This window comes from Brachionichthys hirsutus, chromosome 15 (genome assembly GCF_040956055.1).
Source record: "Brachionichthys hirsutus isolate HB-005 chromosome 15, CSIRO-AGI_Bhir_v1, whole genome shotgun sequence".
Taxonomy (NCBI): domain Eukaryota; kingdom Metazoa; phylum Chordata; class Actinopteri; order Lophiiformes; family Brachionichthyidae; genus Brachionichthys; species Brachionichthys hirsutus.
Window position 1 is genome coordinate 2,294,961 of NC_090911.1, and position 16,723 is coordinate 2,311,683.

The window sequence follows — 16,723 nt, forward strand, 5'->3', positions numbered from 1 at the left end:
GACAATTAACACACACACAGGACGGCAGAGATCTCACACTAGACTGCATCTAGAGCCGACGATGTCTAGAGCTGACATCGTCAGGCCAAGGATCGACGAAGTCCCTGCAGCGTTGCCCTTTGACCTCCCGCGGGAGCTGAAACAAACCGTCTCAGCTGCTAACAACCGAGTTGTATTCATGCTGTACTTTTATGAATAAACACGTCAACATTTAACAGGTCTTTATAGCTTAGAAAAAAAGACTGAACAGATACACAATTTACACAAAATGTACACGGCTCACAGCGGTGGGATAAAGTTCATCTCCTGCGTCTTCCATCCGGTCGGTCAGCCCGTCGGTTTAAAACTGGACATTTAAACCATTAACATCAACCAGTCGAAGGGTCGCAACCTTGTTAGCTACTAATCTGTTAATTACACAGTCATAAACATACAGTAGCTATATATATATAATACACACACAACCAACTTCTGATCCGCAAGTTTGTTGAGAGTACATTTTCCTCTTAAATCAAAGAGGCATTTAAGCTGAGAAATCGTCTTTGTCATCCCTCAAAATGTACGATGTAAACAAAACCCAAGTGAAACGAGCCACTGGAAATCTCTCTGCGCGTAACAGCGATTCCTGCCGTGAGTCAACAAAGCTGTGGGAAATAATTTTTAGCGGTGCGGCTCATCGAGTAGCATCGACGGAGATGCTGGCTGTGGTATGTAAAGAAAAAGAGCTCAATTCCCATCAGTGGCTCTAGAACATCATTTGAGTCAATAACTTCCCGGACACCCCGGTAAAATTAAAGAAATATCAATTATATTAGGATATGGCATCAAAAACCAGTCAGGTAAAAAGTACTGTAAATCGTTCTTTGGGCCAAGTACCCGCTGCAAAGTGTAGAGTACGCGATAAACGTCCTGAAACCTGAAGGCTGTCAAAGCAGGAATGTGTCCAGACTTTCCGTCCTGCTGCTGTGAGTCTGGTCTCCTGGTCTAGATGATCTGGTCTCGGTGATCTGGTCTCGGTGATCTGGTCTCGGTGATCTGGTCTAGATGATCTGGTCTAGACGATCTGTCCTCTGGGGTGCAGCAGGATGGCGTTGGAGTGCGGCCTGGGCCTGAGGAGCCCGTTGCTGTAGTAGAAGTGAGTGTTGAGCGCCTCGGACAGCTGGTAGCTGCCGTCTTCGCCGTCTTCATGTATCTCCTCGAGCGACTGTGGAGAGTCTCCTTCCCTGAGGTGGACGGGGTCCGTGTCTTTGGACCCGCTGCCATCGTCCTGCTGGGCCTTCACGGGAACCAAGGAGGAGGGCAGTCCCGAGTCCTGGCAGTGAAAAGTCTGGTCACTATTTATCTGACAGAGAAGATCAAATAGAGTGGTTGCTGTAGCTAAAGCTAATTATTGCAGAATACACAAATCATTTCCACAGATTAAATTACGTCGCGATTCAGAAATCCTAATTTGAACACATTCCACTATTCTGAATGTTATTATGTTGTGCTGCTTTGTTTAGCTAATCCGCTTGATGTTATGGGGAATGTTGCAATCGGGTAGTGCAAATGAAATTTAGATCAATGCATCAAATTGTAATAATTTATGTTTAATATTTTACACAATCCCTCAAAAAGAACACTCCATGGGTCAACACACAGGGTGTTGATTGGGTCAGAATCCTCCTGTTCTATACAAGTGATAAATAATCAATTCAATTATATAATCTAGATCAAGGGGTTCCCAACCAGGGGTGCAAAATAACCTTTTAGGGGGTGCGAAACCTTGGATTGTGCAATTTAGCAGAAATAATAAATACTTTAAAATATTTAATTGTTAAAAACTGAAAAGTATTTCTCATTTTTGATAATGCGTTTGAACATTAAATTTCCCAGTGTAATAGTAAGAAAAACTAGAAAAATGATCTGGATCATCACCAAAAGGTTCTAGATTGTTCTTGGTATCTTTATACACCCACCATGAAAAGTAAAGATGAATCAGAGTTGAGTATTTTTTTTTTACTGATTTTTGAAACTGTAAATGGGTTTTCATGTTAAAGTGTAATGATTTTCCTGACCTCATTCTGGATCAGATCCAGAAGACATTTTGCATGATAGTTCATATCAGATCCCTTTATGACTGTGATTTTTGGTGAGTGAATTGAATTAATATTTTACAATATATTTTTTAAATGCCTTCATTATAAGTAAATGGAAAAATCCACTTAAAAAAAATAATATTCCAGACAGGTATCCAGATTGCTCTCAAAATTTAATGGGATCTAAGATGGACCAAGAGCCATCTTCAGATTTTTTTCTATCAAGATCCATCTAGTATTTTTTCCGTAATCCTGTGAATCAAACAAATGGTGTCGAAACCATAACCTCCATGTCGGAGGTAATAATATGGATATTACTGTTGTAGGGGGCGCAAGAACATATTCAAAGATTCCTAGGGCTGGGAGATAGAAATAGAACATTGGGAACCCCGATCTAGATTTATGTTTGATCAGTGTAGCTTTTTCATACACGTTTTCACATTTCATTCTATGTCCAATATGCAGAATGTCATTAACTTTAATGACGTTTTTTTAACGAAACAATCAACAGTGTCAAAAAGAGATTCCCTGTTACTATTTGCTTTGCTTTGCCTCCATGACAGTGACAGTCGTCAGATGAAACGCGACACCATGTGACGCTAAACGCACTTCGGACTGATCGCTCAGCTGAAGGTCGCGTACCAGAGACATGTTGCTGCTCTTGAGGTATGACTCCACCTTCCTCCTGCTCTCCTCCGACTCTCCGTCCACCTCCGGCCCTCTGGGGCCCTCGCTGCCATCCTGCCAGACAACGGGGCGTCCCAGGTCGTCCAACTCTACCCCACCTGGAGACCCCCACTTCCCACCCAGGGTGGACTGACTGCCTTTGTATACTGGTCGCTCCTGCAGGAAGGGAGATGACACAAACAGTCACAACATTTGACATTTGTTAACTGGATTTTACGGAAAGAACTGCGTAGAATCTGACGTCAGTACAGTGGAACCTCGGTTCTCGAACTAAAAAAATTGAGTTTAAAATGCCTCGGAAGTCGAACGGATTTTCGGAATTCAAATACACGAGTGGAGCCGAGGCGAACCGAAGACACACGAATGAAGGCGGAGTCTACCAGAGTAGATTCAGTTGGAGTTGACCTGCCATAGGAGAAAGACTGAGCACATTTTTTCTTCGTATGTTTTTTTTTTTTTTTTGCTTTGTTCTCTTTAGCTCTTAGTGATGGATCCAAAGAAAGGCAGCAGTAATACAACTGGAAAATAAAAGAGGAAAGTAGCGAGAACAACTGTTGAACTGAAGACGGAAGCGATCGGCAAATATGAAAATGGCGTCCGTGTCTGGGATCTTGCTGTAATAGGGTCTGGAGAAATCAATGATTCTGACTTTTCATCAGAAAACTGAGCTAAAAATCAGAAGGACAGTTACCCAGTCACTTTATGGCGGACTCCCTTTCAAAGGAATAACTCTTCCCTGCTTCCCGACACACAGCTAAAACGGTATGTAAATGATTGAAATGTGTTAAATATGCTTTTATTTTGAGTATTATTTACACTTTTAGGTGTCATCTGTTGTTTAGATACACGTAGTTACATAATAATATAACTGTAGGCATGTAAATAGCATTTATCTGGTGCTTAGGAAAGGATTCATCCAGTTTCCATTATTTCTAATGGGAAATCGTTTTTCGAACAGCATTACAGAACAACCGAGGTTCCGCCGTATTCCGTATTCAAAGGTAAATTTATTCAACATTGCCTTTGTACAGCTTGAGAACTAAAGGGCATGTTTTGGATCCATCTCATGTAATAATCGTCTGTGAGAAACTCACCAGAGACATTTGGCTGTTCTTCATTCGGCTGTCCACTCGCAGCAGAGCATAATCTTCCGACTGGGGGGGGGAGAAAGGTCAAAGGAAGTTAGTGAACATGAACCCAAAAGAGAAATAAAATGCCTGTTTCTCTGGATGCAAAGTGTCTGCAGCTGCTGCAGGCTGTAATCATTGGCTGCTGCCGCAGATCTACCCTATCTCCACCCGCCCGGGGTGGGTGGTTCCATCCCCACTGGTTATTGTTCTCAGCAGGTGTGTGTGGGTGTGTGTGTGTGTTCTTGTGTGCGTACCTGCGATCTGGGATCTGAACTCACGGAGTTCAGTCTCCTGAACGAGGCTTGTCTAGAGAGGTTGTTAATTTCCACCCTGAAAATAAAATAAAAAGATTTACTTAACAAAAGCGTCTGGAAAAAGTAAACTGAGAAAATCATAGTGAGCAAATGGTTTTAAAGAGCAGCTTACACCGTTATGATTGGCACAGCTGACAGTAGGGGACAGGAAGTGAATAAAAGTTCTGCCTTTCATTGCGTGCTATTTTCAAGAAGCTGTGCTGCAGCTTACGTCTTTTCGCTGAGCGCCATCTCGAGCTTTTGATTTTTATTTCTATGGTGGCAGGTGACCAGCAGGACGACGATGACCAGGATCAGGACCAAAGCTCCAGCTGAAGCACCAATAATGACCAGCAACTGGCTGTCGAGAGGGGACACACCAGCCCTTGGAGATTTCTCTAGAAGAAGGATGAGAATGACATCGGATGAGTCCCAAAACTACACACAGAAAATCAGAGCAGCAGCATCGCTTCATGCTCTCCATTCACCAAAGGGGGGCAGCAGATTTACAGGAGAGGATTCCCTCTTCCAAGTCTCTGTCCTCTCATGAGCTCCGTCTAAAGCATCTAACCCTGCAGTGACAGGAGGGTGTCTCGTTTTGATCCTGTGTAATCACACTTACCACCTCCTATATTCAGCAGATACTCGGCTTTTCCGACTCCGACGCTGTTCTTGACCACGCACTCATAAAGCCCGCTGTCGTTCATGCGAAGTGGCCGTCCGAAAACAAGCTTTCCTCCAACTGCGGAAGCCCCGCCTGGTAAAGCGCCTCCTCTCCTGTGAAGAGTCAATGGAACCATTAACTGATGCAATGATTGGTTACCCACACAGAAGCCACCGACTGTTTGTTTGTCCAAACTCATTGTGGTCACTCTGAAATAAATGAACAAGGCGTGAAGCTATAATCCAGAGCAAACCACCTCTGAAGCTTTCGGTTATTTGGGCTGAACAAATGCGAGCCGGGATCAGGTCGCCGCAGAGTGTAACCACCAATTCAGAAGCACCTGAAGCAAAACCTGCCGGGCGTCGAACCAGCGCCCGTTGATCGGAAAAGATCAAATAAATAGTAGGTTTAAGGGATTTGAGCGACTCCAGATACCGAGCCCCGCACCGCAGCTGAATCCATTACAGGCTACATAAAGGAGAGCCGGTTCCTGATCGGGTCCACTGAGAGGGGTCATGTTGCCCCTGGTTTCGCTGTGCTGCAGCAGCTTTTTAAAATGCTGCCCCCCCCCCCCTGCCTGGAGCAGGCTCAGATTTCTTTTGTCAGAACCCCACCTTGCTTCTCCTTTATTATAGAGTCACAGGTGGAGATTGCACCCGACACAGATGAGATGGCTGTAAACGACGGAGATAAGGTTAAGCGGCCAAAAGGATCCTGGGGAAGGAGATGAAGGTGTGCGTCGGGTTGCCGTTGGGCAGAGACAGGCCAACCGAAGCATAAACACCTAAAAGGCGATTTAAAGTGCAATGCACGAGGTTAGTTCCAATTTCCTCATCTAATCTCGACACGCACACACACACGCACACACACAGAAAGCCAATCAGTCAGTCCTCAATCTAATGTGAGACTGTTGCGGGTTTGTGCTGACGAACACGCTGGAAGGGTGTGTGTGTGTGTGTGTGGTCTTGAAGTTTTAATCCAGAACAATGCTGCATTTCAAGATTTTTCCTTCAGCACACAGCATTTGATCAGTGGCAGCTGTAATGGTTGCTCCGCTGCCTCTAATTAAAGTGCAGACCCCGTCTTTTAGCAGGCATCAGAGTGATATTTAAAGCGAGGCACTGTGATTAAATGCTTAGTGCGTGTCTCCTGCCCTTCCTCGTGTCGCTTACGCCCGCCATCGTGTGAAAGCATCGGCAACACTCTTTCCTTAACTTTGAATCAAACTGGAAGAGGGAAAGGCATCCTCTTAAAGGTGGAAGCGCGCTCCTTTCGTGTTAACAGGAGTGCAAACCCATGCATGTTCGGAGACACGTTGCAGAGCAAATTAGAAAAGCACTCCGAGCATCTCAGTCTCCCTCGATTGTGATTTACACCAAAATTTATTTTATCTATATTTTTAGATTCCTGAACCACGAAAACAAACTTCTAGCAACTGGATTCACGTTGATGTCATCACTAGTTTAGAGGTTACCCACAAAAAGCGCACTTTCAGTAATGGCGGATTGTTCTGGATCAAGATCCAGAGCTTTGGAAGATACAACAAATCCACAAAACAAAATCGTTTTGTTGTGAAAATTTACCCCAATTTCAACTGGATCTGTTTCCTCAGGTATTAAAGACAGATTAAATCGGTTGACATGCTCCAATGTGGAATCGACTCAGCTATAAGACGACGGTTGTTTGTGAGAAATCTCTCTCTAATATTAAATGCACAGTCGGCAAAACGCAAGTGTACCCCCATATCTAGAAAAATCTTGATAATATCTGCAATCCGGATCTGATCCGGATACATTTCAGTGGTAAGACAGAGACCCCCCCCCCCTACATGACTGTGCCAAATTCCATAAACATCGGTCAATAATCAACCGAGATATTGAGGAACAAATCTTGACGCTCCATTGACTGCAATGTTAACGAAAATGGCAAAGTGATCCAGAATCTCTTCTGGATCACCACCAACATTTAACCATCTGTTCCCGGTAACATTCCCAACGTTTCCTGAAGATTTCACCAAGGCCCGTCAGTAACCTTTTGAGATATGTTGCTAACAGATAGCGGCGGCAAACACATAGCCTCCTTGGCGGAGGTAACTAAAGAGCAGCTTAGAGATGGCGTTCCAGTGTGGCGAACACGGCGTTGGTAGATGTAGAATGTACCAGTTCCAGGTGATGCTGTCTGCTTCGGGGTAGCCTCCTCCACTGCACACCAGCGCCGCTTGCTCCAAACCCACGAACCAGTCTGTTGCGGAGGTGGAGATGGCGGCGTCTGGGGGGTCTGACACAGAGACACAGAAACACAGACACCAGACTCATTTGACTCGGTTTTCATCCAGACACGGCAGCAGTCGGGCTCCTGCATCCTTGCTGTCCCTGCAGCAGCAGCGATTGGTGGAGGACGCACCGCTACTCAAACGCTTTCCCGACACCCAACCTGCCGACGCCGTTTCGTCGAGCGCCATCCATTTATTATCACAGCAAGAAGGTTAAGCTTTGCAAATATTTCTCACGGCGAAGCTAGAGAGAGACAAAAGGACTCGTGCATTAGCAGCCAGACCGAGAGGAATTGGCCTGCAGCCCATCGCTGAGCGGAGCCTTCATTCCGAGCACTTCTAACTCAGCCATTGTGTCGTCACTGGTGAACAACATTAGTTTAAACCAGTGCACAGACAGCATCCAAACAATGTGGGGAAAATGTGGAGCAGAGGTTTCACAAGATCAGCTTGGAATATTTGAAACTTTCATTTGGGCTACTAATTCTACTCTTCATTCCAGAACTTTTACATTCAAACTAAAGTAATACTACATGAGTGTGTGCACTAATTAAACATTTACTTGGCATAATTTTTTTAGAGGCAGCTACCCAACATTTTAGGTCATTTTAATCTGATCCATCATTTTGCTCACTGAGACGGCTGCAGAAAAAGATCACATCTGGAACAGCCGACTTTGCCTAAAGTGGGTTTACTATAATAAAAGTTACTGTTTCTGCTATTGGAGGTTCTAGTGGGTTGGGCGAGAAAGAAATAATTACTACCGTACTCACTCGTTTGTGTGCCACGTGGAACCTTGACCAAAATGTCTTCAGTTACACGATCTGAAGATATAATAATCTGTCAGTGGAAAAAGTCAATACCATCGGTTCGACTGCCTGCGGGGTTTAGGGTGAAGCCTGCTTGGTGGCTGAATGCACTAACGCTCGCTCTCTCTCTCTCTCTCTCAATACTAGCACCGTTTCAAAAAGTAAAAATACCCAAGATGGGGCAAAAGAAACATCAGAGTTACTGAGTTACATTTCACATTCATTCACACACAGTAAAGAGTGTGGATTATGATGATTGTTCAATATTCTTTGGGCAAATACTAGTACAGATTTGTAAAGCAGCAAAGGTGAGCGGAAGGTCAGATCTCAGTTGACCAATCAAATTGAAGCAAGCTCGAGGTTAGCTCGGTCAGGACCGATGGCATCACCGTTATTTAGAATTCCCCATTTTGACTATAAAAGTTCCGTTCCTCTCTAAACGCATCGACATGACACCGGAGGAACATTTTTATCGAGGGTGTTCCCGTTCCAGACCTCATGGTGCGACTCCCTTCCTGACAAACCTGAATCTAACAAAAGCATCGCTCATTTACCCGTCCATGTTCAGCTCCAGTCCCAGGCGGCTCAAGACCTGAGCAAAACCTCAGCAAAAAACTAGAAAAGCACTCAGAGCGCAGACCTCCACCAAGCAGCTCATTCCCCTCCTAATTGGATTTACGCCGTCCACATGGTGATCTGGATCAGCACCAAAAGCTTATCAATTGTTCTTGGTATCTTTATTCACAGTAAAAGTGAATCGGAGTTGATATGTATTTTTAACTCATTTTTGAATCCATAAATGAGGTTTTCAATGTTAAAATTTTATATTTTTTTTCTGGCCTCATTCTGGATCAGATCCAGAAGACATTTTACACATTAGTTCATATCAAACTTGGGTTTTTTTTTTGTGAGGGAATCTGATTGTATATTTTACAAGATGTTTTGAAAAAATCTCCAATATAAGTCAATGCGAAAATCCGGATTATTTTAATTTAATTTTATCCAGATCGCTCTCAAAATTTAACGGAATCCTCAGATTTTTTAAAATCAAGATCCATTCAGCAGTTTTTCAATAATCCTGATAACAATTAGACAAACGGTGTCAAAACATGACCTCCTTCACGGATGAATCACCTCGTCACTTTTGACAGCAGGAAATAGAGAAGGAAGACAAAGTCTTCACGCCTAAACACACATTAAGAGTCTCTGGATGGGGAGAGACAGGAAGGATTACATTTGCTTTTGCCAAGTGGTTTTGAAAAGGACACGCCCGATTGATGCTCATCAGTGAAACATGTTTCCTGTAACTAAAGACAGCGCAGCATGATGGGAAAATAATCACACTCTATGCAACTGATGTCAGACTCTTGGAAAACAACAGATTCCGGGTTCTGGATCGTATTCCTGGCTCTTCTTTCAGGGAAACGATCATTTGTATCTCCAGTGGTTCTGTACTCACACTGGACCACCAGGCGGTTGGAGATCCGCCGTGGCTGCTCCAGGCCGGGATGCCACACCAAGCAGTCCAGCTTCTTCCCATTCATGCTGCGCAGGGGATGCAGGGAGAAGTAGCTGGATACGGACCCGCCCTCTTTGGTGCGGTTCTGGGACTGGCCTGGCAGGTCGGTGTCCCAGGTCAGATGGGGAGGCGGGCGGCCCACGGCTCGACAGGAGGCGACCACGCGGTACGACTGGCCCTCCATCAGCAACACGGGCTCCAGGGTGGAGATGGGCAGAACTAAGAGAAGAGAACGCAAAGTCTTTTCACTCGAAAAACTTGCTTTGCTTATTGTTACGTCACATTTTTTATCTTCACTGTGGAGTTTGACCCGTTAAAGGTGGTGAAAGGCGTGAACGCCGCTGCACACTGAGGAGGCGCCCAGCGGTTACCACTTAAAGAGTATTTTTGTTTCAAGACAAACACTTTCTGGCATTATTTCTTTTAACAAGCTAATTAATTGAAAGTTGTCTCAAACCGGTTTTCAAGTCAGAATATTTTTTTGCCGTGAATATTCCTAAAATTGACGTTTACTTTGTTGGCACGCATCAAAAAGACCTAAAAAAAAAGTATTTGTAAAAAGACATGTAATAAAAAAAACAACAACAACAAAATAAGTAAATAACCAATTGTGACATGAAATTGTAACATCTATGAGACTGTTTTTGAAATAAACTGTTTAATTCCACCGGGTCCGTTTCATCTGTCTCATTTTTAGATTTATTAAGCTGCGTCTCATTCCATTACAAGTTTAACTTTCCAGCCATGTCTTCATAAACCTTTAAACAAAAGATAATTTAAATGACAGGTCTTACTTAAAACCGAAATTCCATAAAAATAAAAAATAAAATCACCCTACAGAAAGTGAAACACACCGAATATCAACCAAAATAATCATTTGTGTGGCATGAATGGGAAAGCCATTAAAATTATTAAAATTTAACTTTTCATATGAAACAAATCCAGAAAAAAAAGGGTATTTTTTACACTTCACAAGCCAAAAAAATACTCTTTTTTTATCTTTAAATTAATCTAGATATTTTATATTGTGTCGACCATATCGTATTATATTGTATTCTGTACTGTCATGTTCTGACAGAGCTGTATTTTGCCTACTTAAAACCCCCATAAACAGTATTAATATTAAAAATGATGACCCAAAACAGAGCCCACGTATTTACAGTAGATCTGCCCATTGTTATTCCATTCAGATTAATTAATCCTCCCAAACACAGTCTATCTTCACCATAAATAAACTGCGGTGACTCTAATTACAACCGTTGAATGGAGGCGCTCAATAAATGTCTTATTGTGCAGCGATTGTCATCGTGCATCAGGGACAAGTTTGAACAAGCAGTTTCTTCAAGTCATTATTGCTGAGAGAGCCAGATTAGAATATTACGACAAAACCATGTTAAACGCTTCCGGGACGACAGCAGAAACCTGCAGGTGATATTTTTGCACCTCTACGCTCAAACCAACTGGTTCATCCCGATTGTGACTCAAACCCCAGTCACGAAAGCGTCAGCGGCAACACATGAGAAGTTTCCCTGGTTGTTTGTGTTATTCATGCACGGCTACAAAACGGGTACCGGTAGTTAGCTTTAGCAAAAAAGAAACAACATGGATTAACGCACAAAGAAAAGGCCAACGACCTGAAGAAGCTTGAAAAGTAAAACACATGACATCACAGCGCCACCCACAACGTGTGGCTGGCAGCTTATAGGTCACAAAAGAAAAGTCAGATTAAATTAATCTTTAATCTTTTAATGAGAGATGGCAGTTACTCATGGTTAAATAAAAACACGCCCAAAATTATAATAATAATAAAAAAAAAATACAGGAGAAGTTCCTGAAGGATTCCAGAAAAGGAGAGCGAATGAGATGACTCGTTTTTAGAACTGTGGAGAAATCAGGAGCAACACATTTAGTGAGTAGTTTGATAATTCCGCCACATGCAAGTTCAACATCTGGACGAAGGAGAAAAATTGCTGCTGGGACTTTTCAGTTGGTGGCGAGCGACGTCTGGCGTGTGGCGTGTCGGGACAGGCCTGCGACCGGCAGCACAATGACGGCGTCATTTACAGCGACATCGTCTTCGTATCGCCACTTCATTCAAAAGTTACACCCCAAAAACGATACGATTTTCACCACCAGCGACAGTCATATATTTCATGATGTTTTTTTTTATCACATTTAAATGTGAATTTGTCCGTGTTAAAAAATCCGTGTTTTGACACTGACTGTGGGCTGAATAGTTTTCATGATACTGGCAGCAGCAGCAGGAGGAGGAGTGACGGATGACTCAAGCTATGACATCATCCATACATGAGATAAATTAGATTTACGACTAAGGTCTTCTCCGACCAACATTTGTCCGCGTTTTATTTTAAAGTTGGGTCTCAATAAATGAAATCATTGTCTTACGATATATTTGAATGAAAACAGTCCAAATACTCGGTTCATTGATTCAACGCTTTATCTCTTTAACGTAATTGATTTTGCGCCATTTGTAGGAACACTCTCCCTCGGGTTTATCAATCAGTCTGCGCCTGTTTGAATCCGACCGGATGTTCAGTTCCGTCTCAAGCTTGCATTGTTTTTGCATTTTGCTGGTGGTATTAAGAGAGGAAAGCGAGAAGAGGAAGATGCAGCTTACTCCAGACGGTCAGCGTGATACGGCGCTCAAAGTTCCCGTTGGGGAAGGTGGAGATGTGGCAGGTGTAGCTGCCTTCGTCCGACTCCTCGATGCCCGGGATGAGCAGAGCCGAGTTCTCCGTGGGTCTGCTGCTCTCGAAGCGGACCCGGCCCGAGTAACGTCCGAACTCTAAAGTTCAAAGCACAGACTCTCTGTTAGATGTACATCATGCCCATCAAGCTCCCCCCCCCCCCCCCCCCCCCGCCCCGCTGCTGCGTACCTGTGTGGCCGTCGGTGAAGTGGGCAGTGATAATCTGCTCCTTGCTGCCATCCAGCAGCTCTTTGAACCAGGTGACCTGCACCACCTTCTCGCCTGCCTCCACCTGGTAGCGACAGGGGAGCCTGGTCTCGCCGTCGGCCAGGGAGCGCAGGGTGACGGCGGGCTGAGGAGGCTCCACGAAGACGCTCTGTACCGCCACAGCTGCAGGAGAGAAGGCTCAAATCCTTACTGCATCGGAAAACACAACGAAGTCTCGTCGCTCTTCTAATGTTTTGGACTTTTATTCTAAAGTTAAACTTCCCAGGCCTGAAATAATCAATCCATCAGACAGAAAGTTGATCATTTGCTTTAGAAGTAACCTTCAACAGTCAGACAAGCAAACACAACGGTGCTGCATTCAGGCACAGTGCAAAACAACAACGACTGACCATCAATGTCAGCCCAAGAGTCAAATCAATATAGATCCCAAACATTCCCTTGATTTAAACAAGCCCATTTAAAGAGATCACACCCTGGGAACACACGTTTCTACTGCCCCCCCGAACATTCCACAAACTGAAACATTCACTACGTAAATAATTGCGTGATGCATTTCTTCCGACACAAGATTGGCGACTGTGAATGCAGACGCTCCTAAAGCAACTTTGCATCTTTGCACATATTATTAATAATTAACAGTTGATCCTTCATTTGATTGATCCTCGTCCTTTTGAGGAACATAATCAGGCCAGACTGTATCCCATAATGCACTGAGCAAGAGGAGGGTTCGACCCAAGACAGGTTTGTAGACACAGAAACTCATTCACCCCTGCAGGCAGACGCTGCTTCACCCAACCTGCTCGTCTGCTGTCATGCAGGCTGAGAGAAGACATGGGGGGGGGGGGGCAATAGTGCTTTAATGTGTCTGTTGTGAGCAGACACGCTCACAAGGAGCTACTCGGTTTGGCTCAGGCGCTGCTTGGTTTGGTTTTTTTATTTTAAAGATCTGTTTTTGACTCGATTGTCACTAAAATGTATTTTATACACGCTGCATTCACACTGCAGAACGTTTTGTTACCTCTGCCAAGGAGGTTATGTTTTTACTTTTTGTTTGTTTGTCTGTTTGTTAGTGGGATTATGGAAAAACTGCTGGTTGGATCTTGGTTTGATTTAGAACCCACTAAATTTAGAGTGTAATCCAGATACAGAAAAAATCTGAATATTCCCATTTACTTGAAGGCTTTCTAAAAAAATTATCTTGTAAAATATGCATTCAATTCACTCACCAAAAATCACAGTATGCAATATCATGAAAAATGTCTTCTAGATCTGATCCAGAATGAGGTCAGAAAATAAAATATTAAATTTTAAAACCCATTTATGGATTCTAAACTGATTCACTTTTTCATGGTTGGTGTTTGAAGATACCAAGAACAATCTAGAACCTCTTGATGATGATCCAGATCACTGTGTGGACGGTGTGAATCCAATTAAGAGGGGAATGAGCTGCTTGGCGGAGGTCTGTGCCCTCCTAGTGCTTCTCTGGTTTAACGCGGAAACATAATTCTGCGAGTGAATTTGGTTTTGTTGCAAAGTGCCAGAAATGACATTTTGAAAGAGACTCAAAACCACATTCAAGATGAAAGACGCTGTCCACGCCGTGTTCTCACGTCACCGCCGACGGCTCGTTAAACATCTACACATAAACGTGGGACACACAAGCATGAATGGAAACGGTGTGAGAGAGCATCAACAAATCAAACAGGGAAGGAAACAAACATTCGCCCTTTGATTTCTGGGTCGACCGTGCTTTCTCTCATTGGTTACTGATTCATGAGCTCAATTAATGATTAGACTGAGAGACAGAGACTCCCACAGAAAAAAAACCCACAGAGCCACTCAGCGCAAGGACACGTCAAGAGTGGGGAAACAGGAGTCCACACACCCACACCGAGTTTACACATGGCCGACAAAGAGCTGCAGTGTGGGTGACCTCACCGACGAGAAGAGAGAGTGAAAGAGAAAGACGAGGGATGCAGGCACAGAGAAAGACAATCAGGCGTGAGAGAACAGGATTCAAGAGAGTTACAACCAAAATGAAAGAGTTAACGTTCGGCACACAGAGTCACGAGGCCGCTGATGTTCCTGTTCACACAGCGAGAGCAACGCCGTCACGCCTACGGTTAGAAGAAAAGCAGAATGTCACCGGTGCTTTTTGCTCTTTGAATGAGAGAGACGCAGCATTCTGGTTTTTAGTCTCGAATGAAGAAGGCCCAGAAAAAGCGTCCACAGACAAGAGGGAGCAAGTTGGGCAATCGGTTCTGATTCACGTTCACCAAATGCAAGAATGCGACGGAGCCACATTCTGTTACGCTGCTTCTCGCTCCGCACCTGCAGAGACAAACAAACACCCTGCAGGGAAATCCAGAACTCTCATTCTAGAGTACTGGCTCTTAATCTGCCGTCAGACGCATCGGTGTGTGTTCAGCCTTGATCCATGTGCAGAGCCAGGAAGAATGAGAGGACAGCGAGCGCAACGTCGGAGACAAGTGTGAGCAGAGCAACGTCTCGGTCACGTTAACCATTTATCTGCAGAAACGGGAATCACCCCACACAAAAAGAGGTTTCAATAAGAACTGCAGGGTCAGGGGTGTCTCCACACGTTGGACATACAGACGAGCCTCTCTAGAATAAAGTATCTCAGTGACAACCTGAAAACTATCACCCAGTAGACCAAAGAGTGAATACTGCATTAATGAATCGTCCTCTTTATGTCCAAAGCAATGGAAGGAAGACGTTAAAGTGCTGCCACCGTCCATAAAGGATGTCCATAGAGGACATCCATAGTGGACATCCATAGAGGACGTCCATAGAGGACATCCATAGAGGACATCCATAGAGTTTGGTCCTGTAGTTTGGAACCACAAGCAAGTGCACATTTAGATGTTGAACAGACGTGCTGATATAATCTTTATGCATCGGAATGACAAACTGATAGCTCGTAGCTAACAGGACGCCATCCTTCATCCTTCAAGCTACATTGGCATGCATTGGACAAGCACCTTAATTCAGGTACTTGTATAAATTACAATGAAGCACCATGGGGTTATTTTTTATTCCATATTTAATGGGTTATTTTATATATATATAAATGCTAGTGCGGAAAATAAATGGAAAAAACAGCAAACCCCATGGCTGATATTAAACATGGTGCAACTGTATTTAATACATTTAAGGTTGGTTGAAAGACAATAAAATAAAAGTTATGTCTTACTGATTCTGTGCAACTAAAAATAAAAGACAAATATATATGAGCAGTCAGGGTTACAGGAAGAGGAGACTCACCCCAGAGCAGCAGCAGTGCCGGACTTCTGGTCAACTCCATCCTTATTCCCAAACGAAAGCGGGTCTGGATCAGCTTTCTTCACAGGTGCTATAAACTGCTGCTCTTAAGCCTTCATTGTTGATCTTTACGTTCAGACGGATCCCAGTTGCTAAGAGTCCAAAAATACCTGTGGGCAGGTGCAACAGGTGAGTCCTCCTCAACCTCATAAAGGACGCTTCAAAACCCTCCGAGTAAGAATTCAAGTTTGTATAAAGTGCAAGAGTGAAAGAGCCCGGATGTAGACCGAGGAGAAAAAGTTTTAGAAGTGCGACGCGTTTATTCAGCTGCGTCCGTCACGCACACTGGGAAGAACAGGTTGGAGCGTCAACACCTGTCCGACGAAGCTCCGCCCACTGCGGCAGCTGGAAACGCCCACTTTGCGCTGCATTCAGGGAATGTAGGATGTTTGAGATTTTATTCCCCCTAAAGTCATGTCGGTAAATAAAACAAGGTTCTCCCTGGATGCGAGGGAAGATCAAGAAGTGTTACATTATCAGATGTCCTACTACGGCTTTACTTTCGAGTTGTCCCCTGAGGGGTCGCCACAGCAACCGAACCTTCTCCCCTTCACCCTGTCCTCAGCATCGTCCTCCCCAACACCAGCCACTCTCATGTCCTCCCTCACGACGTCCATGTATCTTCTCCTGGGTCGACCTCTAGCCCTGTTAAAGAGGTTAAAGGTTGTTCCATCCTCAGCGTCCTTCTACCGATATAGTCCCTGTCTCTCCTCTGGACATGTCCAAACCATTAAAGTCTGTCCTCTCTGACATTGTCTCCAAAACGTCGAACCTTCATCGTCCCTCTTATTGTGTCTTCAGATGTTAACAATGATTATTTAGGCAACTTAATTCATCCATCAAGTTGTGCATTAAAAAAACAAAACAGAAAAAGAGCACGCGATAATAAAAATGCCATAATTTGGTTTCACAACATATTTTTATACTAGAAAAGCACTCAGAGAGCACAGACCTCCACCAAGCAGCTCATTTCCCTCCTAACTGGATCTACAC

The 16,723-nt window shown here is 44.0% G+C and overlaps 1 protein-coding gene across 1 annotated transcript; it reads right to left on the minus strand.

The window, feature by feature from the left end:
- Positions 1-206: 206 nt before the first annotated feature.
- On the minus strand, positions 207-15,713 carry nectin4b (nectin cell adhesion molecule 4b). Its single transcript, XM_068748812.1, has 11 exons — positions 15,674-15,713; positions 12,350-12,550; positions 12,091-12,258; positions 9,393-9,671; positions 7,012-7,129; positions 4,811-4,965; positions 4,421-4,586; positions 4,150-4,225; positions 3,860-3,919; positions 2,721-2,921; positions 207-1,342 (listed from the first exon to the last, which is right to left on the minus strand). The coding sequence occupies exons 1-11, from the start codon at positions 15,711-15,713 to the stop codon at positions 1,055-1,057; spliced, it is 1,752 nt and encodes a 583-aa protein (XP_068604913.1). The 3' UTR covers positions 207-1,054.
- Positions 15,714-16,723: the final 1,010 nt, after the last annotated feature.